Genomic DNA, 26,066 nt, shown 5'->3' on the forward strand with positions numbered 1-26,066 from the left:
TGTCTGGTTTTTAACTGATCTATTTTCTCTCCTTTCTTAGCATTTCAATTATACCTCTTTTAAAAATGTTTTTAGTGGTTGTCTTAGAGTTTGCAATTTACCTTTACAATTAAATTGTCCACTTTCATATAATACTATACCATGTCATGGGTAGGACAGGTACCTTACAACAGTATTTCCAATTCCTCTCTCCAATCTCTTATATTGCTGCCATACATTGCATTTGTCCGTAGCCCATAATCACCTAATGTATCGTTGTTATTATATTTTGAGAAAACCGTATCTGTTAAACCAATAAGAAAAATAAAAGATATCATTTTATCTTTATTTATTCCTTCTTTAATGTTATTCCTTTCTTTATGTATATCTGAGTTATTAATCTACATTATTTTACTTCTCTCTGAAGAACTTTTTTTTTTAATTTATTTTTTTTATTCTTATGTTAATCCCCATACATTACATCATTAGTTTTAGATGAAGTGTTCCATGATTCATTGTTTGTGCATAACACCCAGTGCTCCATGCAGAATGTGCCCTCCTCAATACCTACCACCAGGCTAACCCATCCTCCCACCCTCTCCCCTCTAGAACCCTGTTTGTTTTTCAGAGTCCATTGTCTCTCATGGTTCATCTACCCCTTCGATTTCCCCCACTTCATTCTTCCCCTCCCGCTATCTTCTTCTTCTTCTTTTAATTTTTCTTAACATATATTGCATTATTTGTTTCTCTCTGAAGAACTTTTAACATTTCTTGCAAGGAAGGTGTGTGAGCAATGAATTTCCTCAATTTTCATTTGTCTGAGAAAGCATTTATTTCTCCTTTACACTTGTAGAATAATTTCACTGGATACAAAATTCTAGCTTGGTGTTTTTTCCTTTTAACACTTTATTTCACTCCACTCTGTTCTTGCTTTCATAGATTTGAAAGAGAAGTCCAATGTAGTTACTATCCTTGTTCCTGTATAGGTAAGGCTGTTCTTGTTTTTGTTTTTGTTTTTTTTATCCTCTCAGGTTTCTTTCAAGATTTTCTTTTGAAAACAGTTTGCATAGGAAATGCCTAGGTGTAGATTTTTGGGATTTATCATGATTGGTGTTTTCTGAGGTCTGGGTCTAAGTTAGATGTCTGTGATTAATATTGGAAAATTCTCACCAATAATTATTTCAAGAATTTTCTGTTCCTTCCTCTCTTCTATTTCTGGTATTCCCAATCCATGTATGTTATACCTTTTATAATTGCCCCACAGTTCTTGGTATTTTATTTTATTTTTTTCATTCTTTTATCTCTTTGTTTTTCAGTTTGGGAAGTTTTTATTGACATATCTTCACGTTCACTAGTTATTTCCTTGGGGATGTTTAGACAACTGATGAGCCCATCAGAGGCATTCCTTATTTATGTTACAGTGTTTTTTTATTGCTAACATTTCCTTTTGATTTTTTCTTAGAGTTTCTATCTCTCTGCTTCCATTATCCATCTGTAAAAAGTAAACATGTCATTTACTTTTACCACTAGAGTCTTTAGCATATTAATCATAGTTATTTCAAATTTCTAGTCTGGTAATTCCCAAATTTCTGTCATATCTGAGTCTGAGTCTAATTCTGATGCTTGCTCTGTCTGTTCAGAATGTGATTTTTGTCTTGAGCTGCCCTATAACTTTTTGTTGAAAGCCACACATGAGGTATTGGATAAAAGGAATGAGGCAAATAGGCCTTTTGGGTGAGGTTTCATGTTTCTCTGACTAGAAGTTAGGCTGTGTTTACTGTTTGCTATAGCTGTGGTATGAGAGGCTAAAATTGCATCTAGTGTCCTTGTTTTCATCCTCCTGCTATCTTCAGGTTTCCCTAGAAACTCCTTCTTAAACAGGGTCTGAACCTTACACTTCCTCCTTCGGCAATCCCTCACATTCATGTGAGAGACAGACTGATGTGGTAAGGTGAGGAAGAGGAGATCTGTGGTTTAGCCCTTGATTAGATCTCAATCTTCTGTGAGTCTGAGTTCTGTGTCTTCCCCCATGTCAAAAACTGGAAGGTGCTGGAGATGAGTATTTCCCTTCCCTCAGATTGACAGGCTCTGATAAGCCCAAGTTGATAAGCCTCTGATAAGATAGTTTCCTTTGAGTACAGGCCTTTGTGAGGAGAGCAGAATAATCTGGGAGTATTTCAGAATGTTTACTTTCCCCCTCCTCTTGCCATAATCAGGAAGGGATCCCTTTGATTCCTAGTTAGCTGTGTGTTTTCATCATGAAAATGTTTAAAGTATTCTTTTAAAAATCCATGTTTCATACCCAGAAACATAAATCATTACTGAAAATACTTTTTGCTAGCTATGGGAAATTTTACATTAAAATCCAAAGTTTTAATACAGAAATATCTTGAAAGTATTATAGTAGAAATAGCCCAAAAATAGAATCATGAAGATAAAGAATGTCTAATAGGATTGATATACTTGAATATTTAGCACTTAAAAATTCACCTGGTCATTGAGAAGGCTAAAAATTTTATGGTTATTTTAAAGTTTAATTTATAGTTTATATATGATAGTATCTCAAATTATTTCAGTTCTAATTATCAGCACAGAATCAGCTTGCTTTATATCTTAATTTCATTTTAACAACTAATAGCAATGTGAAAAACCCTGAATGTTTGGGTTGTGCTGGCTTCTGGGAAACAACTTATGCTTTATAGAAACCTTTTTATCTACCATAGAGCTTCTGCTCAGATCTCCACAGTGATAGGGAAATAATTCACAGTAGGAACAAAAACTATAAACTATCTGGTGCTATGAAATTTATGGAGAAAATATGAAATTTCTTGTAAGGACTTATATAAGTGGATAGGTGTATAGAATATATAGAAAACCCCAGTATAATAAATGTGGCAATTCTCCTCAAAGTCATTTATAAATTCAGTGTAATACAGGAAATAATAAAGGAAATGCATATAATTCCCAATAGGATTTTTATAGAACTTGAGCAGTTTGTTCTAAATTCACACAGAAGTAGGAGGAGGCTGAGAATTATCATGATACTTTTTGAAGAATAATAAAGGAAGGGGGCTTACCTCTCTAGGTTTAATTGCCTAATTATAATCTGCTAGATATTCTTTTTTTTTTTTAAAGATTTTATTTATTTATTAGAGAGCATGAGCAGGGTGGGGAGGGGTAGAGGGAGGGGGACAAGCAGACTCCTCGCGGAGCAGGGAGCCTGATGCAGGGCTGGATCCCAGGACCCCGGAATCATGACCTGAGCAGAAGGCAGATGCTTAACCAACTGAACCACCCAGGTGCCCCCATGAGCCTATATAACTATCATGCTACACTGCCTCATGCTGTAGCAAAATAGGGACAAATAGACGAGTGGAAGAGACTAGGAAGAAAGTGTGTGTGTGTGTGTGTGTGTGTGTGTGTGTGTGTGACATGTATGGGACTTCACATAATAGGTAGACTGCATAACATTTGTCAAAATTTGCCCTATTTATTCCATATTAAAATGTTTTTTTACCTTTTTTTTTTTTAAGATTTTATTTATTTATTTGACAGAGAGACACAGCCAGAGAGGGAACACAAGCATGGGGAGCGGGAGAGGGAGAAGCAGGCTTCCCGCCAATCAGGGAGCCTTATGCGGGGCTCGATCCCAGGACCCTGGGATCATGACCTGAGCCGAAGGCAGACACCTAACGACTGAGCCACCCAGGCGCCCCATGTTTTTTTTTTTTTTTTATCTTAACTAGTAATAAAAAATATCTCTTTCAAAAAAATATCTAGAAATTTCTGCTTCTCGGAGCCACAGCCATTGAAGATCGCCTTCAAGCACGTGTTCCAGAAACGATAACAACTTTACTGAAAGCAAACATAAGAATATGGGTTTTGACAGGAGATAAACAAGAAACTGCAATTAACATAGGTAACAGATATGAAGTTTTAGAAAATCTGTTTGGACAGGTATTCTAAATATATACTGGTATCAAGAATGAATGATTGAACTTACTTCAAGTAATTGTTTTATATGCCTTTGGGTAAATGGAGTGCAATGGAATCTTGCCATCACATGGCAGAAAATTTCAGCGAACTAAGCAAGGCAAAGAGTCTGTCTCCTCCACGTTGTCAAAATATAGACTGCAGAATGCTTACATGAGTAATATGTATGTTTCTTGTTCCTTTCCTTTGAAATTTGAAGTTACGGCATATTTTCCCTATAATGTATATACCTATCTTTGTATTATGTATGTTTATTCATAAACATTTTGATTATTAGTGAGAATGTTCAATTGGTTTTTTTCTTTTTAAATTTAAATTCAGTTAGCCAACTTGTAGTACATCATTAGTTTCAGGTGTAGTGTTCAATAATTTATCAGTTGCATATAACACCCAGTGCTCATCACATCACGTGCCTTCCTTAATGCCCATCAACAAATTACCTCTTCCCTCCACCCCCTTCTCCCTCCAGCAACCCTCAGTTTGTTCCCTACAGTTAAGAGTCTCTCATGGTGGGTTGCTGGAGTGGTGGGGGGTGGGAGGGATGGGGTGGCTGGGTGATAGACATTGGGGAGGGCATGTGCTATGGTGAGCGCTGTGAATTGTGCAAGACTGTTGAATCACAGACCTGTACCTCTGAAACAAATAATACATTATATGTTAAAAAAAAAAAAGAAGAAGAAGATAGCAGGAGGGGAAGAATGAAGGGAGGGAAATCGGAGGGGGAGATGAACCATGAGAGACGATGGACCCTGTAAAACAAACTGAGGGTTCTAGAGGGGAGGGGGGTGGGAGGATGGGTTAGCCTGGTGATGGGTATTAAAGAGGGCGCATTCTGCATGGAGCACTGGGTGTTACACGCAAACAATGAATCATGGAATACTACATCAAAAACTAATGATGTAATATATGGTGATTAACATTACATAATTAAAAATATATATATATATGAAGAGTCTCTCATGGAGGAAAAACTGAATGGGAAGTCATCAGACAGGGAGAAAAACAATTGTTTTTTTTTTCCAATGTCACTTTTTTTTTTTTTTGCCTTTTTTCCCCCTTTACTGTATGATTGTATCTTAGAGTTGAGATGTGCAGAATAGGAGTTGAAAAGTCAATTGTTAGCTGGGAATATTCACATTTTGATGGTGAGAAGGAATTGAAATTATGTTTTTCATAATCATCATGGTAGTCAGCTCCAGTTAGATTAACATATATGATAAAACGAGTCTGTATGCACCAGACACCACCTTTAAATATTGTCTCCAGTCATTTGTTTATTCTACATTCATTCATTTAGTGAATATTGATCACTTGCTAGGTACCAGGAAAATCTAGAAGCTGGGAATGAAAACCTGAGTAATAGTCTCTGTCCTTATGAAACTTATATCCATGTAGAAAAGATAAAAATAATAAATCACTGTATTTTGTAATATTGCAATCAGTGCTAAGAATAAAAACACAGCAAGGCATAGCAAGAGGTAGACAAGCTAATCAAACAGAACACCTGTAAAGAAGGTGACTTTTGAAGCAGAGACCCAAATGGAAAGAGGGAGCAAGCATTGAGAGGATCTCTGGGACGAGTGTTCCAGGCAAAGATTATAATGAGCACATTGGCCCTGGTGTGGGGATGTGCATATTCGAGGAACAAATGAAAGGCCAGAGTGGTTGGAATATGGGGAGCAAAGCAGAGAAGATAGGAAATGAAAGCTTGTCAGGCCACAATAAGAAATGTGTATGGTTTTAAGCAAGAGAGTAATATGATCTAGTTTATATTTTAAAAACAATCTGTTGGCTCTTGTATGGAGACTGGGCTGAATGGAAGTTAGGAGATCAGGTAGGAAGCCTTCATAAAAGTCTAGACAAGAGATGCTGATGACTTGTACTAGGATGTGATGGGGCGTGTGAGAGAGGGACTAAATTTGGGGTCCATTTGGTAGGTTGATCTGTCAGCCCTCACTGATGACGGTGTAGTGAGTGCAGATGAGTCTTTCAGAATTTTGCTGTGAAGGGGAGCAGAGAAATAGGGTGTAGCTGGAAGAAAACACAGTCAGTGAAGGGTTGGCTATTTTTGAAGGATCTGCTTAACCTCTCTAAACATCAATTTTCTTGTCTGTAAAATGGGGATAATAATAGTTTTAGCCTCATAGCATTGTTGTGAGGACACCTTGAGGTAATCCCTGTGAAGAGCTTAGCTTGGTGTGAAGCACTTACAGTCCTTCATGAATGCTAGATATTAACATAATTATTAAGGACTCACCAAAGGAGTCCAACTATGATGTAGTCACTCATTTATCCCCCTGGCAAATTTTGAGAGCATACCATGCTACTTTTGCCAGCTCTCCCCTATTTCGGCTTTAGTGTGACTTGCTATGCTTCTTGGTAATCATGAACTCAGCAACCACGGTAACTTGGTGTATATCCTGTGAAGGGGCTCAGTGGACAGAGCACCACAGAGGAGGACGATTGCTCTCTCATCACCTTCCTAAATTGCTCCCAATCCCTTTTTCCAGACCCACAAGCGGAGGATTGTTTGTTTTTCCTGAGCCTTTGTCTCCTCAGCTCAGGACTGAAACCCAACCTAGATGAGACATAGCCATTGTTGTTGGTAGGGGAATTTTTATCCTTATTGGATGAGACCTATTTTTGTTAGTAGAAGTCTATAATTCACTTGAAGGATTCTTTGCTGAGAATAACTGGATTTTTAGATAACTGCTATATCTAATTGCACTCATTTAAAAAAAATTGTTTAGTGGTAACTTGAAGGAAGAAAGGAAACAATCTCTCCAGTTTCTTAAAGCAGGGCTTGCAAACATCTGGGAGAACCAGGCAGGACAAGAGTGAAGGGCAATGTCCACAAGGGGGTGCTGGCCCCCGAAGGGGCAGCCAGTGCATCCTTGCCTTTTGGAAATGTCTGCAATTGGCACAGGGTTTTTTTTTTTTTTTTTTTTTTTAATTTTAAAAAAATTTTTAGGGGGTGGAGGGGCAGAGAGAGAGAGGGAGAGAGAGAATCCTAAACAGGCTCCACACTGGGCATGGGCCCTGAGGTGGGGCTCAAACTCACAACCCTGAGATCATTATCTGAATGGAAATCGAAAGATGGACACTTGACTGATTGAGTCCCAGGGGTCCTAGGTTTTTAGTTTTTAAGAGATAATTGGGAATTCTGTCTCCCATATGAAATATCCTGATGCACAGATGTTGACTTAAATGTATAAAACTTTGTAAGGGCAAAGCAAAACATGTCTGTTGGCTGAAAGCAGCCCACAGTCCCCTGACCTCTTTTGAGTACTGGGTCCCAGCTTAAATTTTATTATCATCCCTTAGAGGCTACGCCTGCAGAGACCAGCTAAAAGATGGAGTCCATGAACTTAGTATAAACTGAAGACAGTGCTGACATAATTTGTTTTCTTAGAAGCTCTCTGAGCTCTAGCATTTTCCAGGAAAAGCAATAGCCTTTGGTTAGAGAGCTCTTGTGTTACTGTCATGGTTCAAATGTCTAGGGAATGGATTCAGAAATAAAAAGATGGAGCTTGTCTGAGAGCCGACATCTTTATATCTTTGGAAGAGAATGTAGAGCATAGTGGTTGAAAATCAGACTTTAGAGTTACCAAGGACACAGTTGTGAGCCTGAATCTCCTGCCTCTATATTTATGAGCTTGTGCTTTTGTGGGGTTTTCTAACCCTCAATTTTCTCATTAATGAAATGGAGATAGCCATGATAACTCTGGTGGTTGTGATGATTAAGTGAGATGTATATGTGAAGTTCTCTCTAAAGTACTGGACACAGTAAGGGCTTTGAAAATGTTGGCTGCTGCCTTATGAATGTGGTGACAGTTCTAATTACCATCAGCTCTCCTGGAGCTCAAGTTGGCTAATGTTTTTGTGGTTAAAAGACTAAACATAGTCTTGATTCTGAGTACAAACAAAATTTGACTAAGGATTTGGCAGGAGGGTGACTTTTAGCAATCAGTATGTCAAGACTGGTTTTTGACAATGGTCACAAGTGACTATATAAGGACCACTGTCACATTTTTGCCTATTTTCTTTTTTAAAAATTTTTTTGAAGATTATTTATTTATTTATTTGACAGAGAGAGACACCATGAGAGAGGGAGCACAAGCCGGGGGAGTGAGAGAGGGAGAAGCAGGCTTCCTGTGGAGCAGGGTGGCCAATGAGGGGCTCGATCCCAGCACCCTAGGATCATGACCTGAGCCGAAGGCAGATGCTTAACGACTGAGCCACCCAGGCACCCCACATTTTTGCCTATTTTCTAAGACTACCAGTTCTATTGACTTCTGAAAACTTTCTGACAGCATGATTCAACATGATCTGCTGCTTCTTGACCTCAGCAGCATTTATACCATTATATTTCGCTTACCAATATGCTGGGGTTTTTTTCTCTTTTGCATTAGCTTTGATTCCTTAGGTTTTAGAGGCTTATCATATATCTGTTGTAAATCTTCATTTGCACCCAACATAATGCTGGGTACAAGCAAGCACTCAGTGCTTGCATAGTGATTGGATTTTCATCATAATATATGGAGACCTTTGGCTTTGTCTATAGAGAGCCAGCAGCAGCAACAACAGCTTCAGGAGAAAGGAAGGTTCCTCATGGGGGCAGCACAAGAACCCACAGTGGGCTGGCTTGTCTGTGTCTAGCACAAATATGTACTCTCCAATCTGGGGGCTGGTACAGAAACTGCCAGCCTTAGACAGTTAACTTTGTCGTAACTTACCACAAAATGAAAGTGGACACATGAACATTGCAATAAAACATATCAGGAAATCTTTAGAATTCTTTGAAAAGTTTAGAATCTCTGGTTTTGAAAAACCACTGCAATAGGGCAAAAAAATATCCACAGGCTTTGAAATAGAAATTAAATTTAAAGACCGTTACATTCTGGTGGGGGGAGGGGATGACACTGTTTACATAGGAAGCATCAGATGAACCAATAATTGATTAAGAAGACCATTTAAAAGTGATTGTCTCGGGGTGCCTGGGTGGCTCAGTCATTAAGCGTCTGCCTTCGGCTCAGGTCATGATTCCAGGTCCTGGGATCGAGCCCTGCATCGGGCTCCCTGCTCGGCAGGAAGCCTGCTTCTCCCTCTCCCACTCCCCCTGCTTGTATTCCCTCTCTCGCTGTGTCTCTCTCTGTCAAATAAATAAATAAAATCTTAAAAAAAAAAAATAAAAGTGATTGTCTCCTGTAATTGGATAGGCTGCAATAGAATACATAAATAGGCATTTTGAATTATATAAAAATCATGAAGCTACTTTTGCTTTTCTGTATGATGTCCACAAGTTTCAGGAAATTTCAAAGGAAATATTAAAATGATATTGTATAAATTTACATTTAAATTAAATTCCAATTTACATGAAACTGATTTATATGAACAGTTAGTTTTAGAAAATTTGTTCCATAAGAATCATCAGTTACAAATATACAAAAATTTAATTTTCAAAATATGTCAGAAATTCATCGCAAAGTCCTCACAGCCTATAAAAAAATCTTAAAAGCTCTAGTAATAGTTACATCAGAAAGATCATGCTCAAAATTAAAAATGGTCAAAAATTACTGACAATCTTACATTTTCCAAGAGTGACAAACATTGCTTTCAACTACATATATTGTTTGAAAATAAAGTTGCTAAAAGTATAAGTTTTAATGATCGAATAAATGAATTTGCAGAAGTGTAAGAGAAAAATCTTATGATCAAACAAGATATCACATTAATAAAGTTTTATTTTTATCACATTATATAAGATTATGGCACCAAAACTATATATTTTTTGCAATTTGTAAGTTTATGTTGCTTTTTGTCTATCACCATTACCCCTGTTACATTTTATAAATATAAAATATTTTTAGAGAAAACCTTTCTATTTTAGAATCTATAATGGCATTCTGTCCTCCCCTCCCCCCACCCCGTGGTTTTTGAACAAGGGACCCCATACTTCCATTTTGCTGAGAGGACAGCTGGGGTGGGAGAGGAGAAGATGAACTAGCACTCTGGAGAGCGGGAGGTCTCTTGGATTTGGACAGATGCCGAGTTAAACACCCACGCGCTATCTTCTTAGTTCAACAATTAGTTCTCAGGGACAAAAACTGAACCTATAAGAAGGAAGAAAAATACTGTCCTAACTCGCTCAACATTTGCAGGGCTCTCTTCTTACACTCAAATCACTACTTCCTATTATTTTCACAGCGGGGTTAATTCCTTTCATTTATCCAGCAGCCTTCCTACTGTGCCCCTTTGAGCCTATAGGAGGAAAAGAAAGTGACTATTTTTCGACTATTTGTTAGTGGATGTTTCCTCAGCTTCATAGAACTTTAAAATGACTGCTTTTACAAAGACTCAAACTTTTTTGATAAGGGTTCATCTATCTCAGAGATAGTTTCATTCCTGTAGATACAGATGTGATTTTGTATTTGGGCCCTCGTAGGCTAGTCCCGTATTTACAAAAATATTCTCAGTCTAAGTTCTAAAGTGAGAATGACTTAGTTTTCAAATTGGAAAATGCTCTCTGAGGTGTCTAACTTGATCATCACATTGAACGTTATTATGAGCATTGGGTGAGTTTATTTCCTTCAATCCTACCTAGGATTTTATTAGCACGTAGACATAATACTGTTGATATAGCAGCTTGATACAACAGAACTTAATACACAGGCTTCCTCAAGACTTGGAATTGTTACAAAGCATGAACTGAATCTCATATCATATAAAGATGATAAAGATAAAAATCCACAGACATTTAAAAGTACAGATTAAGCATTAGTTATATGCACCTTCCCAACTATTTCTATTTCGGTTGCCAATTAAGATTAGATGAAGCAATGTTTCAACTTTTTCAGTCTACAACCTTTTGCTCATTATTTGTGATGAGCTACTAGGCTTTGACCTAATCATAAAGCAGAGAGTATTATGAAGAAAGTATATAAATAGATTTTTTTTAAAGATTTTATTTATTTATTTGACAGAAAGAGACATAGAGAGAGAGGGAACACCAAGCAGGGGGAGTAGGAGAGGGAGACGCAGACTTCCCCGTGGAGCAGGGAGCCTGATGTGGGGCTCGATCCCAGGACGCTGGGATCACGATCTGAGCCAAAGGCAGACGCTCAATGACTGAGCCCCTAAATAGATTTCTTATTCTAAAAAATGAACTCATGGAAGGCATTGAGTCTTGAAATATGTGACATCTTTATTTCTCTCTTGGTAGCATATTCCTGTAAACTGATATCAGCTCACATGCCTCATATTCGATTGAATTCAAACTCATTTGAGGTAAGTGATTTTTAAAAATTTGATTTAATATGAGTGTAACCAATTTGTTACTTCAGTGTTCCCCCATACCTTAAAATCTACGTAAGTTGCCTTGAACTCTCACTCAAGTCCATTAGAACATTACCTCTGGTCCTCATTTCTTGCCTCATTCTTAGGCTAGTCCTTTATCACCCAAACTGACATCATACCAAATCCAACACTCAGATCTTTGATTTTAAAAATGCAAAAAAAGAAAGAAAGAAAGAAAGAGAAAATATGTGTAAATAGCAGTCTTTATCAAAAGTTTGAGTAGATAGGTGCCATATACATTGAAGAAATGAAAGGATTTTGTAATCTAATATTGAACCTCCTTGCCCTTAAAACTTAAATGGCTACAGCCATTTATTTTCTGTTAAATATTTTTTACTGTGTAATTTTCTTATCATTTAAAAAAATTTACATAAATTTCATCTATTCCTTTTCAGTCTTCTTTTTTAAAAGTAGATCTCAGTTTCTGACACATATCATAATTATTCTCCATGAAAAACTAAAAATATTTCTTATGGGGCAGATTAGCTGGCATTGAATTTCCTCAGTTTTTGTCTGGGAAAAATCTTTATTTCTCTTTCACATTTGAAGGATAATTACACTGGATATAGAATTCTAGGTTGGTGTCTCTTGTTCCTTCAACACTTTCTTCTCAACTGTATGGTTTCTGATGAGAAGCTTGCTATTTCTTACTTTATTTTTCCCTTTAGCTTCTTTCAACATTTCTTCTTTGCCTTTGATTTTGTGGTTTGAATATGATATGCGTAGGTGTAAATTTTTTGGTATTTATACCCTGCTTGATGTTTTCTTTTCTTTTTTTTTTTTTTAAGATTTTTATTTATTTATTTGAGAGAGAGAGTGAGAGAGAGAAAGAGCACAAGAGGGGGGAGTGGGAGAGGGAGAAGCAGATTCCCTGCTGAGCAGGGAGCCTGATGCGGGACTCGATCCCGGGACTCCAGGATCATGACCTGAGCCAAAGGCAGTTGCTTAACCAACTGAGCCACCCAGGCGCCCCTGCTTGGTGTTTTCTAAGTTTCCTGGGTCTGTAGTTATGTGTTTGCCATTAGTTTGGGAACATTCTTAGTCATTTGTACTTAAAATTTTCTTTCTGTTCTGTTCTCTTTCTCTTCTCCTTCTGATATTCCAATTAGCTGTACGTTAGACCTTTTAAATTGTCCCACAGTTCTTGAATATTCCATTCTGGTTTTTTTTTTCTAATTCTTTTTTTTCCTTTCTATTTCAGTTTGGGAAATTTCTGTTGATATATCTTTAAGCTCATTAATTTTTAGACTTTGTGCAGTTTATTGTTGGGCCCAATAAGGGCATTCTTCATTTCTGTTTTTTTTTTTTCTAGCATTTTATTTTTATTCTTTCTTAAGTGTTTCTCTCTGCTTATCTTCCCCATTTGTTCTTTTATGTTATCTATTTTTCCATTAGAGTCCTTAACATGTTAATCATAGCTTATTTTAAATTCACTGATACTTCAAAAATCTGTGTTATTTTTGAATCTGGTTCAGATGCTTGCTTTAGCTCTTCAGACAGTGCTTTTTCTTGCCTTTTAGCATGTCTTGTAATTTTTGTTGAAAGCTGGACATGATGAATATGGTAAGAGAAATTGTAGTAAAGGCCTTTAATGTGAAGTTTTATGGTAATCTGGCTGTATTTAATGTTTGCTCTAGCTATACACATGAGAAGCTCCAAATTCCTCTAGTGTCCTTGTTTAGTCCCCCTTGTTGTCTTTGGGTTTCCCTAAGAACTCTTCCTTAAATAGATCCACACCTCACAGTTCTTTCATGTGTAATGCACTATTACTATACCAGGGCCCCGTTGGTGTGTGGTAAGGTGTGTGGGAAGAGAAGTGTTCTTATGATTAAATCTGTCCTTTAGTGAGCCTGTGCCCCTGTGTCTTTATAGGTGTTTCTTAGTATTTTTCTCCCCTTGGGTGAGACAGGGAGGTTAGAGGGGGCTAGAATTGGGTAAACACCCTTCCCTTTAGGTGGGATAAGACTCTGGGAAAGTCTTTAACTTTGGAGACTAGGCTTTCATTATGGAGAATGCTCTGAGCATATATCAAAATGTTCACTTTCCCCCTCCTCCTGCCTGAACCACAAGGGGAATTTTTCTTGGCTTTTCACCATGAGAACCTGGTGAGGTTTCTAGAAGTAAATCCACAAAAATGTGAGTCTTCACCCATCAAGATTGCAACCCAAGGAGTGTCTCATTTTCGTGGTAACCCATACTCAGCCTACGTCAATTCCTCAAAATGACCAGTTAAATGTTCCTACCAGTTTGTGACTTTAGTAGTACCTTCTGCTCCACTTAAACAGAGCTCAGCTGTGATTCTCTGTATTCCCTTGTCTCTTCAGATTTCTGGTGGAAGTTTGTCATGTGATCTCACCTATCTCTGATAGGTCCAAAGAAGGTTGGTTTTCACTTTGTTCAGCTTTTTTCTATAAGGATGACAGTGGTGAATCCAAGCTCTTTATGTGTCATTGTTGAAATTTCAGTGCCTTTGACTAACTTTTGACCTTTAATTTAAGTTTGTACAATGGACAGCACTCAAGTTTTTGAGAGGAATGAAGTTGCATATGTAATTAGATGAATAAGTTAGAATTTTCCAGAAGCTAGTCTTGTTAGTGAAGCTTACTATGGAAAACTCTGTCACTTACATATTATGATTTACATAGTGATCCTGGTACTTTGTTTCTCTAAGATTTTCTCTTATGTTTTAAATTCCTGTAAACTTTAGAGTTATGTCATTTTCAAAACTCATTCTTAAATAACCATTACTTAGTTACTGATAGACTTGTTTTACATATGAAGCATATAATGCAATTTTCCCATATAATGTGCTACAGGTTGTGCTGCAGGATTTTACATAATTAATGTTGGCAAATGACTAAGGTACTCATGTTCTAGAGTGAACCATGTTGGAAGAATTACCTTTAGCTTCTGTTAACATCGGCAGCAAAAGGACTGGTAAAGAGAACCAATTTAGGAGTAGAAGAAAAAAATAAGACATTAAACTAATAGCTTTAGTTCCAAGCATTTACTTGTTCTAAGAAGCTGTAAAATTGAAAACAATATATAACTAGAAAAGCACGAAGTTTTGTGTTCACTAACCAAATGAAATGTGAGAAGAATATTAAAGTGAGGAAAACTTCAATTTTGCCAGATTATTTTGGGGCAACAAAACAATTACAGTCACTTGAGATCATTGATGAGATATGCAGCCCACTGTGTAGAAAAAGCAGAAGTAGAAATGTTTAATACGATATATATATATCATATATTTTATACACACACACACACACACATAATACCTCATAGTTCCTACACAGCATGAATGCAAATTTAAAGTGTTTGAATTCCATCTGTTATTAGACCTTCAGGTTTATAAAGCCCTCAGTAATTCAAGGATTATTAAAATAACTTTATTTTTGGGAAAAACAGTTATTTCATTTGAGTAATGAGTATTGAGTAATGAAGATCTTCTGAGAAAAATAGGGAGGAGGATTTTTTTCATTAAAGCTTTTGGTGCTTGATGCCTGTTATGCTTTAAAATTTTTCCCCAGGTGGCACATTTTCTTAAAATTTCATTTATTAATATGTTTAGGGGAGATCATAAAAAAATCTCTGATTTCTGTAGATCATTGAATATAACTGAAAATTATAGTTAAATAAAATAATCTTTAAAATATGATTTAGTATTTTATGGCATTCATTTCACATAGTCATAGAAGTAAAACAGAGTTGGTAAGAATCAAGAAATATTTTGGCAAGCTTATTATTTCACTAATGTTTCAATAGAAAGTGGTAACTGATATTTTTTTTATTTTACTTATATTTGATGAAGGAATTTTCTTTAGCATTAATCTATATAACTTAAAATTTTATTACATATTTTCCTTAAAATTCCTGAATTTTCCACTCTGCAACTGGCATGAGGAGTCATTTCTCTAAAATTTTGAGCTTCCAACAGTTTATGTGAATTATGAAGGAAGGAAAGGTTGGGTGAGGAAAATAAGCTAAGGGAGGTGATGCTCACACATCTTAAATTGAGTGATGAGTCTCTACAGCTTCTTTATTTCTCCCTTAGAAGCCTGAGACTCAGTTTTGTAGAGTTCACTCCATTATTTTGTTCCCACCTTTGATATTTTTCTCCAAAATTTTCTGAACTTTCTGATATGCTATTAACATCCATCTGTATTTTCCAACTGATATGAATTCACTCTTCTATACCTTTTAAAAAACAGCTTGAGATATAATCCACATCACATAAAAGTTATGTTTAATGTGTACAATTCAATCTGTTTTAATATTTTCACTTATATATGCAACTGTCACCACAGTCAACTTTTAGAACACTTTCATCACCTCTAAAAGAATCTCCCTACTCTTTAGTTATCATCTCTCTCATCCTCCTTCCCCCACCCTGAACAACCACTAATCTACTTTCTGTCTCTATGGGTTTGTTTATTCTTGACTTTCATGTGAATTGAATCATAATAGCGTACAGTATTTTGTGACTGGCTTCTTTTAGTTACCACATTTTCAAGGTTCGTTCATGTCGTAGCATGCATTAATACCTCATAACCTTTTTATAGCTAAAGAATATTCCATTATATGGATATACCATATTTTGTTTATCCATTCATTAGGTTGTTAGAACTTTTAGGCATTTGTGAATAGTGCTGCTATAAACATACAAGTTTTGTGTAGACAATTTTCATTTGTCTTGGGTATATATACATGAATTGCTGGGTCATGGGTAAACTCCATGTTTACCCATCTGTGGAACTGTCAGACTTTTTCCAAAGTGGCTACACCATTTTACATCCCCAACAGCAGTGTATGGGAGTTTTGCATTTCTCTATATCCTGATCAACACTTATTATCTGACTTTTTGATTCTAGTCATGCTAATGGATATGAAGTATTATCTCATTGTGGTTTCAATTGGCATTTCACTGATGACCAATGATGTCAAACTTCTTCTCATGTTATTTACTTTTTAATTTCAGTGAGCTATTTGAAGGAAAGAATGAGGTAAAAATATGCCTCAGACTACCATCTTGATTCAGGAAGTCTTTTCATTTATATTTAAAATGAGAAAAATAAAGTGATTCCCTCCCCCCACCTTTGTTTTAGGCAACACAACAAGCAGTTACTCAGAACTGTGAAGCTCTCGGAACCCGGATAGGTAAAGAAAATGACCTGGCCCTTATCATTGATGGTGAAACACTGAAGTATGCCCTCCATTCTGGAATTAAGAGGAGCTTCCTCAATTTGGCCCTCTCATGTAGAGCAGTATTATGCTGTAGGTAAGGATATATTCACTGTTCTTTTTCCTTCCCTGCTTTATATAAAGAAAATGTGGACATGGAAATACAATTTTGTAGAAGCAAAGTTATTTCTTAGTAAAATATATGCTCAAATTGAAGAGAGATATATGAATTTAATTTTAATTGTCAGGCTTAAGATGTTCCTAGAAAGCAGATTATAATTTTTCAGTGATAAATTGTTTAGTGATGTATTGACCAGATGAAAGACATCTTTAGTAAGAACAAAAGCCCTGTATTTATATTGAGGGGCAAATCTGAAAAAAAAATCACCAATGTCTAGAGGAAAATGAAATTATCAGTATTAGTGCAAGTCAAAACATCAATTTAAAAAGGCAAAACACGTACCACAAAGATGGCTAGAACTAAGAAAATAACAAAACTAGGTACAGAATAGTTGTTCCTTGCTCCTGAATGAAAATATTAAATGGACCAATTATTAAAACATCTTGATGCTTTGAACTTCTAAGTATTAATACAGATTTGCTCCTCAATCAGTTGAGCTCCTTATATGCTTCAAATGTTTCCCTTAGATGTCCTTCTGTGTTCACATTCATTCAGCATCTGCTACAAAAATTCAGCACCTTCTGTTCTTCACTCCACTTTCACTTGTCATGACTGTAGTTTAGCCTTTAGGATTCTTTGTGATTTAGTCTTCCATCAGTTAGAACTGAAAAAACTAATGGAAAACTGAATTCAAGTCCAGCTTGGGCAAAAAGGGAATTTATTAGCTCGCATAACTGAAAATTCTATAGGCAAAGCTGACTTCAGGGGAAGCAAGAAAATTCATCAATAGTCAGTTCACCAAATTTTTTGTTTCTTTTAACTATTTAGATTTAATTGACCAGTTTTCATTTTGCATCATACCAATATTTTAAGGAATGCTCACTTTTTCTCTACTCAAACTTCCTACTCATGCTGGAGGAAGCAATGAGAGGACCTAGTGAAGAAGCAGGGAGAAGGGGAGAACATTTTGCCACCAAGGATGGATATTCCAGAAGTTGGCTTGCAGTGAACTATTAGTGGTTTGTCCTAAATCTGGCTTTACTTGTGGTTTGATGTAGAGTTCAAATGGTGTCTCCCTTTTGATTCATCTGGTGCAGGCTTTATCCCCAGGCCAGATACCCTTTTGGCAGCAAGTTGGGGATTGAGAGACCCAAGCTTCACAACCTCATATGATTGCATGCAGAAGAAGATCCACAAATGCTTTTTCCCAGAAATCTCAGCAAATGGGACATCATATTTGGCTCTGAAAGATACTTGCTTTCAGGAGCCCAAGATGAAAACAAAGGGATTATATACATGCTGGTAACAGTGGAAAGAGCCAATATACCCCTAGGTCCAAAGGGATCAGAGGAGGGAGGTAGTCACTGTACCTGCAAAGAGAGAGCCGTGCAGAGGGGACTGCTTCTAGAGGAGCCTTGAGCTGTGGTCTATAGACATAGCCACCTGGAGAAGACATGGCAGGGAGGAGCAGGGAAATGTCCAACTTGACCTCACTCTCCTCCCTGTCCAGCTTCTGCAGGGGTCACTCATTGGCCAACCATGACAGCAACTCTTGATGATCCAGGTTTAAGTGGTTCATTGTCTTAGTTTCTCCACTTAGTCACTTCGTCCCTTTAAGAGTGCCATTAGATGAACAGTAAACATAAATAAATACAAAACTGAAGTCTGTTGACTGAGCTATATCCTGAACTGATGAAAGCAATTTGGTATGGAACTGGCTGAAACTGTAACTTACAAAGGGAGTGGTGGTAGGGGAGGAGAGTAGAGTCTGTCTCTAACATTCTTCAGGCTTCAAAATTTTATGACTGAATTTTATTTTTATTTCTTTTTTTTTTAAGATTTTATTTATTTATTTGAGAGACGGAGAAAGAGAGAGAGAAAGGGCAAGCACGAGCTGGGAGATGGGCAGAGGGAGAGGGAGAGGGAGAAGCAGGGTCAATCCCAGGCTCAATTCCAGGATCCTGAGAACGTGACCTGAGCCAAAGGGCAGACGCTTAAACTACAGAGCCACCCAGGGGCCTATTGTTTTTATATATTCTACTAAAATTTCATTAAGAATTTTTAGTCTATACTCATGAAGGGTATTTGTGGTTTTATTTCAAGTTTTTGAATGGCTTTGGTTTCAGGATAATTCCGGCCTGATAAACTAATTTGGGAGGTGTTTCTTTGTCCTCTGTTTTCTACACTTTCTGTGGTATTGGCATTAGTTCTTCCTAAAATGTTTGATAGATTCACTGTTGATGCCATCTGGATCTGACTTTGTGGGAAGGTCTTAATGAATAATTCAATTTATTTAGCAAATATTTTCTACTACTACTTCAGTTAGGTTTGTGATTCATGTCTTTCAAGGAATTTATCCATTTGATCTAGTTGTCAAATGTGTTGGCATTAAGTTTTTCACAATATTCCTTTATTTGTTACTTTTGTGTGATATATGGTGATGTTTCTTCTTTCCTTCCTCATATGAATAATTTACTCTTCTTTCCCTTGATCAGTCTAGTTAGGCTTTACCAGTTTTGCTGCTATTTTCAAGAGGCCAATTCCATGGTTTGTTTTTATGTTCTGATATATATCATATTTATAATGTATATGTACTATTATGCATGTTATAATATATAGTAATATAATATTCTCACATATAATACATATTTATCTGTATTATTTTCTACTTTTACCTTACTTTGGGTTGAATTTATTTTTCTTTTTCACATAACTTAAGGTAGAGAATTTTATCATTGATTTAAAATTTTTTTTCTACTATAAGCATTTCAAGCCATAAATTTTCAAGCACTGATTTAACTACATTTCCCAAATTTTGATATGCTGTGTTTTCATTATCATTCAGTTCAAAGTACAGCATTTTCTCATTCCTCTTGATTTTTTTTTTTATCTCATGGGCTATTTAAAAGTGTGTTATTTAATTCTCACACATTTGGGTCTTTCCTATATCCCTTTCTCTTACCGATTTCTAAGTTAAAGCTATTTTCAAATAAAATACTAGGTTTATTTTTTTTTCCCCCTTGGTACTTTGTCATTCTGTTGTCTTCTGGCTCCCTTGTTTCTGATGAGAAGTTTGCACTGTTGTTACCCTGTATGTGATGAATCATTTTCCTCTTCCTACTTTCCAGATTCTTTCTTTGTTACTTGGTTTCAGTTGTTTGGCTATGTTGGCTCTATACATGGTTCTTATTATATTTGTTCTCCTTTGGATTCAGGGGATTCCTAAATTAATGTTTTGTTTTTACTAGATTGGAAAATTTCAGTCATTATTTTTTCAAGGTGTTTTTGTTTTTTCTACTTTTGATTTCCTTTTTTTTTTTTTTAAAGATTTTATTTATTTATTTGACAGAGACACAGTGAGAGAGGGAACACAGCAGGGGGAGTGAGGGAGAGGGAGAAGCAGGCTTTCCACTGAGCAGAGAGCCCGATGCGGGGCTCGATCCCAGGACCCTGGGATCATGACCTGAGCCGAAGGCAGACGCTTAACGACTGAGCCACCCAGGTGCCCTACTTTTGATTTCCTTTACTTTTGGGACTCCGATCACATACGTGAGTGAATGTTTGATGTTGACTTGTGGCCCTGCCATTGCATTTTTCTTTAATTTCCCCTCTTCTCTTTTTGTATTGCATATTTTCTATTGATGTGACTTCAAATTCACTGATTCCTTCCACTATCTCAGATCTGATGTTAAGTTCATGAAGTACATTTTTCATTTCATCCCTAGAATTTCTATTTTTTAATATAGTTTCCATTCTTCTGTTGGGATATGCTGTTTGTTGACTCATAATTGTTACAATTTTCTTTGATTCTTCAGACATATTTTATTTCAATTCTATGAACATATTTATTTATTATTTATTTATTTATTTATTTTTTAAAGATTTTTATTTATTTATTTGAGAGAGAGAATAAGAGACAGAGAGCATGAGAGGGAGAAGCAGACTCCCTGCCGAGCAGAGAGCCCGATGCGGGACTCGATCCCAGGACTCCAGGATCATGACCTGAGCCGAAGGCAGTCGCTCAACCAACTGAGCCACCCAGGCGCCCCTCTATGAACATATTTATAATGCTGCTTTGAAGTCTTTGTCTGCAGGGTTGAGTCTTCACCCAATTACTTAGACAAGTTTGTGCCTCAACAATTCAAACCCTAAACCTTAATTTAGTGGTCCTTCTGGAATATGTAGAAAGTTTATTATCTCAATGCTCCCATGATTCTTTTGTTGCAAAAATCTCCCTGTTAAATTTCTAGCTGATTTTCTGCCCTCCCTGAAATAAGAGAGCCACCCCAGTTGATAAAGATGTGGGTGATCATTATCTGCTCCAAACCATATCCACCATGTCCAGATAGTAAATCTGCAGATTCTTGCCCCACTCCCAGGTCAGGGGAATATGAACACCTCCAGGAAAGGAGGTCACAAACTTGCTGCACTTACCTGATACAGTAACATCTTTTCATGAATAAGCATGTCTCAAGTTCTTTTCCACCTTTGGTCATTTTCTGGTGAGATGAAATACTTGGCTTTTAATCATTTTTTCCAGTTCTACACTTGTTTTCTTATTGAAGGAAATTGCCCAATGTCCTTATATGCCATTAACAGGTATAGAAAGTTTTTTTAAAATTTTTTTTTTTAAAGATTTTATTCATTTATTTGACAGAGACAGAGACAGCAAGAGCAGGAACACAAGCAGGGGGAGTGGGAAAGGGAGAAGCAGGCTTCCTGCTGGGCCGGGAGCCCGATGTGGGACTCGATCCCAGGACCCTGGGATCATGACCTGAGCCGAAGGCAGTCGCTTAACCAACTGAGCCACCCAGGCGCCCCTTAAAATTTTAACCAACAATTTGCTTACTGAATGTCATTTAGAAATAAAAAAAGTTGAGATAGTTGGAGGGTGTCATACAGTATTTGTTATAATTGCTTAATCAGTGGCACTCAGGTGAACATAATTAAAAGAGAAAAATTAATTTTTAAAAGTCAATTTATGAAGCTGTAGACTTATTTTCCCCACAATTCTTATCACTATATGCCATAATTTTTGTTTTACTTACTTGGTTTATTGTCTGTCTCCTCTCCACTGCAATGTAAACTTCATGAAGGCAGGGATATTTATATATTTTATTTTCTGCTCTATCTTCTCTATCAAGGATTGTGCCTAGCTCATAGTAGGGACATAAATATTTGTTGAATAAATAATAATTACTGAATATGAGGTTACCTTTAAGTAGCTTACTCAGCAAGCACAAATATAGCAAAAACACTTGTTTATATATCTAAGAAAACATCTGTGCCGTACAATATGTTGAACCTATTTTACAATTTTTTAAAAAGCTTTTATTTAAATTCTGGTTAGTTAACATATAGTGTAATACAGTTTCAGATGTACAATAGAGTGATTCAACACTCCCATACATCACCTGGTGCTCATCACAAGTGCACTCCTTAATCTTCATCACCTATTTAACCCAAATTTTGAGTGGAAACCATTTTATTTTTTATTCCTCACACTGATTATATTGATAAGTCAATTGTATGTGCCCATGGAAAAACCATGACATTATTCCAGCCAATTGGTTTATTTATCTCTGTATATTTTTAATCCATGAAAATAGATGATAAAAGTACTGTAATTTTTGAATTAAGTCAAATGAGACTCGAGTATTAGTTTTATAGGTTGGAATCTATTATGTGTTCTTTATAAATTATTGTTGAATTTGTTATTTGGTTCCATGTAATAGATTAAATATCAAAATGAGAGTTGACATGTAAAATACTATTTTTGGAAAATAAAGATGTCTATTCGGATGAGAAGAGTAGAAATGAACTGTTTAATGTCTGTTTTGAATTCCTAAAACTATTTTTTAGGGCTGTGTTTTCTTATCACTCTTGTGCTCTGAAACAGCATATTGACTTTTTTCCTATCCTGAGTAGATTTCTCCCCTTTCAATTTTTGTGACTAGATGGCTATGGGACTTCTATGTTGTTTCAGTCAATAGAATGACAAGATGAACTTGGCCAGACATGAATGTAAATACCATCAATTGGAAAGAACCCTAAAATTTGAGGATTAGGGGGCGCCTGGGTGGCTCAGTTGTTGGGCATCTGCCTTCGGCTCCGGTCATGATCCCAGGGTCCTGGGATCGAGCCCCGCATCGGGCTCCCTGCTCGGCGGGGGGCCTGCTTCTCCCTCTCCCACTCCCCCTGCTTGTGTTCCCTCTCTTGCTGTGTCTCTTTCTGTCAAATAAATAAAATCTTTAAAAAAAAATTTTTCAGGATTAGGGAAATTTGGCTTAATGCCCATATATGGACACATGACCTAAAGTGTTTTATTAATTGGAGCTCAATTAACAGATGGTTATTTAAAGACTAATATTATTTTAGGATTTATTTTCATATATGGTTGGGGAGGACCCAAAATCAGAATAGTGATGATCCAGTTCTATTCTTAACTGGTCAGAACTGACTTGGAGCTTTGGTGAAAGGCCTAGAACCACATTACCAAAGGACTGAAGGACTCAGTGATGTTTAGCAAGGGGAGGAGAAGGTTTAGTGGGTCCCTGACAGTTCTCTTCTTATATTTTGGAGAGCTTGGTTGGCTCAGAGGTTAGAATTAAGATTTGAAAGTTTAAAGAGTGAAATTTGGGATTAATATGAGGTAGTTTTTCTTTTTTCCACAAATATCGTAGTCTGAATATAAAAGTAGTTGCCAGACTAAATGGTGAAATTATTATCATTGTCGGCATTCCGGCAAAACAACCAGCATCTCTTGTTGGAAACAAAACTTACAAATGGTTTCTGGAACATCCTCTACTTCGGTAACTTTTCATACTGTGCCGACAAAGTAATGTTAACTCATTATATTTTCTTCATTATGAAGCAAAAGTTTTTCCATCTGTGCTTCTGTCTTAAAATTTGGAGTGTGCACTAACCAAGGAAGCCTATCTCCTCAGTTTTTAATAATCTCACTTAAAATTTGAAAGGTTTAAATTTAGTTTTTAGGAGCTGTTTTGTGGGAAGGGGATAATCATTCAATTACTAGAAAATAAAACCTTTGTATGTCTCTTATTTTTTGGATAGAGGTGTGTATCCAATTCATTTAGTGGATGAATACATAAGTGATGAATAAGAGATAAAAATTTTGCTTCTCTTTCCTTGATATATCTGTAAGTATTTTGTGTAGACAGGGTCTGCTAGCCTGAAATATTTTAGGAATACTAAATTTGCTTTTGTAAGCTTATCTGAGGGGAGGAAAAGGATCAACAGTATTCTCATTTATTGGACACATACCATGGAAAGAACAAACATTTGCTATGTTAGGTTACTTTGCTTTTGTTTGTTGTTGTTACCACAGACTCACTTGACTGACACCTTCATGTTTTTACATCTCCTTGTATTTTTCAAGTTCACTTGCAGGTACTTTGATTTTCGTAGGCTAGTCTACAGGCTATCCTTTGGGAAAATGCCTTCAAATAGTTTCAGAAATCTTCACTTCTTACTCTTGTTTAGGTAGATGATATAAATTAGTAGAGCAGGCCAGTGTTAGGCAACAGGGAGTGATGGGGAGAAAGGCAAATTGAAGAGTTTATCTCCATGTAACCTGGGCAACTGATATTGTGTATTTCTTTTGGATGTTAAAGAAGTTACTGTGTGGTTTCTTTGCTTTCCTTTTTATTTTGGGTGAGGGTGGGAGGGAACTTTTTAAAAAAAATGAGTATAGTTGACACACAATGTTACATTAGTTTCAGGAGTAGGACATAGTGACTGGACATCTCTATATGCTCACCACAAGGAGAGCTCCTGACTGTCACCATACAACACTATTACAGTACCACTGACTATATTCCCTGTGCTGTACTTTTTATCCCCATGACTTACTTATTCCATAACTGGAAGCCTGTATCTCTAAGTCCTTTTCACCCATTTTGCGCATCCCTCCATCCCCTCCCCCTCCAGCAGCCATCAGTTTGTTCTTTGTATTTATAGTTCTGATTCTGCTTTTTGTTTGTTTATTCATTTGTTTTCTGGATTGGTGGGTGGAATATATTTATATATGTAAAAAGCTTAATTAATGAATTGGGAAATTTACCAGTAACTGATATTTAAAGGTGGTTCTGTGTAGATCATTGTTGACTCCTTGTTAAAGCCTTTTAGAACAAGGTGAACAAAAACAAAGCAGTAAAATTGGTGGTTTCTGTCTTCTTTTTCAGGTTATCTCCCCTCCAGAAGGCAGAAATAGTCTACTTGGTTAAGAAGCATGTAGGGGCCATCACTCTTGCCATTGGGGATGGTGCCAATGATGTTGGGATGATCCAGATGGCCCACGTGGGTGTGGGAATCAGTGGGAATGAGGGCACGCTGGCCACCAACAGCTCAGATTATTCCATTGCACAGGTCAGTAGTGTGGGCATGAGAGTATTGGAATATCTTGAGTCTATCCCCAAGGCCTACGCCACTCTTTAAGTTGCTTTTCATAGCACATTTGGGGTTTTCTTTAGTTTCGTCCTTACGCACTTTGCAGCAAAAAGAGTTTTCCTTGAGCAGTTATGGAGTTGGTCATACTGATACCACCAAGAATCTATAGCTCTGCTAATACAATCTCTAAATCCCCAGTCTCTTCAGTCTGCAATGTGTGCTTTGCTTTGTGGTGTCTCTCAGTGAAGATTTCTTAAAGACTTATAATCTCCCCATTTCTGCTTTTTTAAAAGCAGGCATTGCCTCTTGGCAGGCATTTAAAAAAATAGACTGTATTTTAGAGCAATTATAGCTTCACAACAAAATTGAGCAGAAAATATAGAGTTGCTGTATATTCCCTGCCTTCCCCTACAAACTCCCCCATCATCAACATCCCCTACCAAAGCAGTATATTTGTTATAACTGATGAACCTACACTGACACATCATTATCATTACCCAAAGTCCACAGTTTACATTAGGGCTCACTCTTGGTGTTGTATATTCTATGGGTTTGGAGAAATGTATAATGACGAGTATCCACCATCACAGTATTATACAGAGCAGTTTTACTGCCCTAAAAATCCTCTGCACTCTGCCTATTCATCATTCCCTCCATTCACGAACCCTTGGCAACCACTGATTTTTGTACTCTCTCCATGGTTTGTCTTTTCCAGAATGTCATATTCATACAGTATGGCTTCTTTCACTTAGTAATATGCATTGAAGTGTCCTCCACGTCTTTTATGGCTTGATAGCTCATTTCTATTTAGTGATGAATAACATTCCACTTTCTGGATGTACAATCCTTTATCCATTCATCTACTGAAAAATATCTTATTTCCAAGTTTGGGCAATTATTAATAAAGCTGTTACAAATATCCATGGGCAGGTTTTTTTGTGTGGACATAAGTTTTCAACTCCTTTGGATTTATACCCAGGAATGTGATTGCTAGATCATATAGTAAAAGTATAAAAGTATGTCT

The 26,066-nt window shown here is 36.7% G+C and overlaps 1 protein-coding gene across 1 annotated transcript in view; it reads left to right on the plus strand.

Moving 5' to 3' along the window:
- Nucleotides 1–26,066, plus strand: part of LOC118009101 (phospholipid-transporting ATPase IB-like) — a 217,108-nt gene that overhangs the window by 99,779 nt on the left and 91,263 nt on the right. Inside the window, exons 24-27 of the mRNA XM_035002919.1 lie at nucleotides 3,760–3,898; nucleotides 11,195–11,259; nucleotides 16,437–16,609; nucleotides 24,838–25,021. Of these exons, the coding sequence (XP_034858810.1) occupies nucleotides 3,760–3,898; nucleotides 11,195–11,259; nucleotides 16,437–16,609; nucleotides 24,838–25,021 (561 nt within the window). The remainder of the gene's footprint in view (nucleotides 1–3,759; nucleotides 3,899–11,194; nucleotides 11,260–16,436; nucleotides 16,610–24,837; nucleotides 25,022–26,066) is intronic.

The sequence above is a fragment of the Mirounga leonina genome, unplaced genomic scaffold (assembly GCF_011800145.1).
Source record: "Mirounga leonina isolate KUSES-001 unplaced genomic scaffold, KU_Mleo_1.0 Mir_127, whole genome shotgun sequence".
Classification (NCBI taxonomy): domain Eukaryota; kingdom Metazoa; phylum Chordata; class Mammalia; order Carnivora; family Phocidae; genus Mirounga; species Mirounga leonina.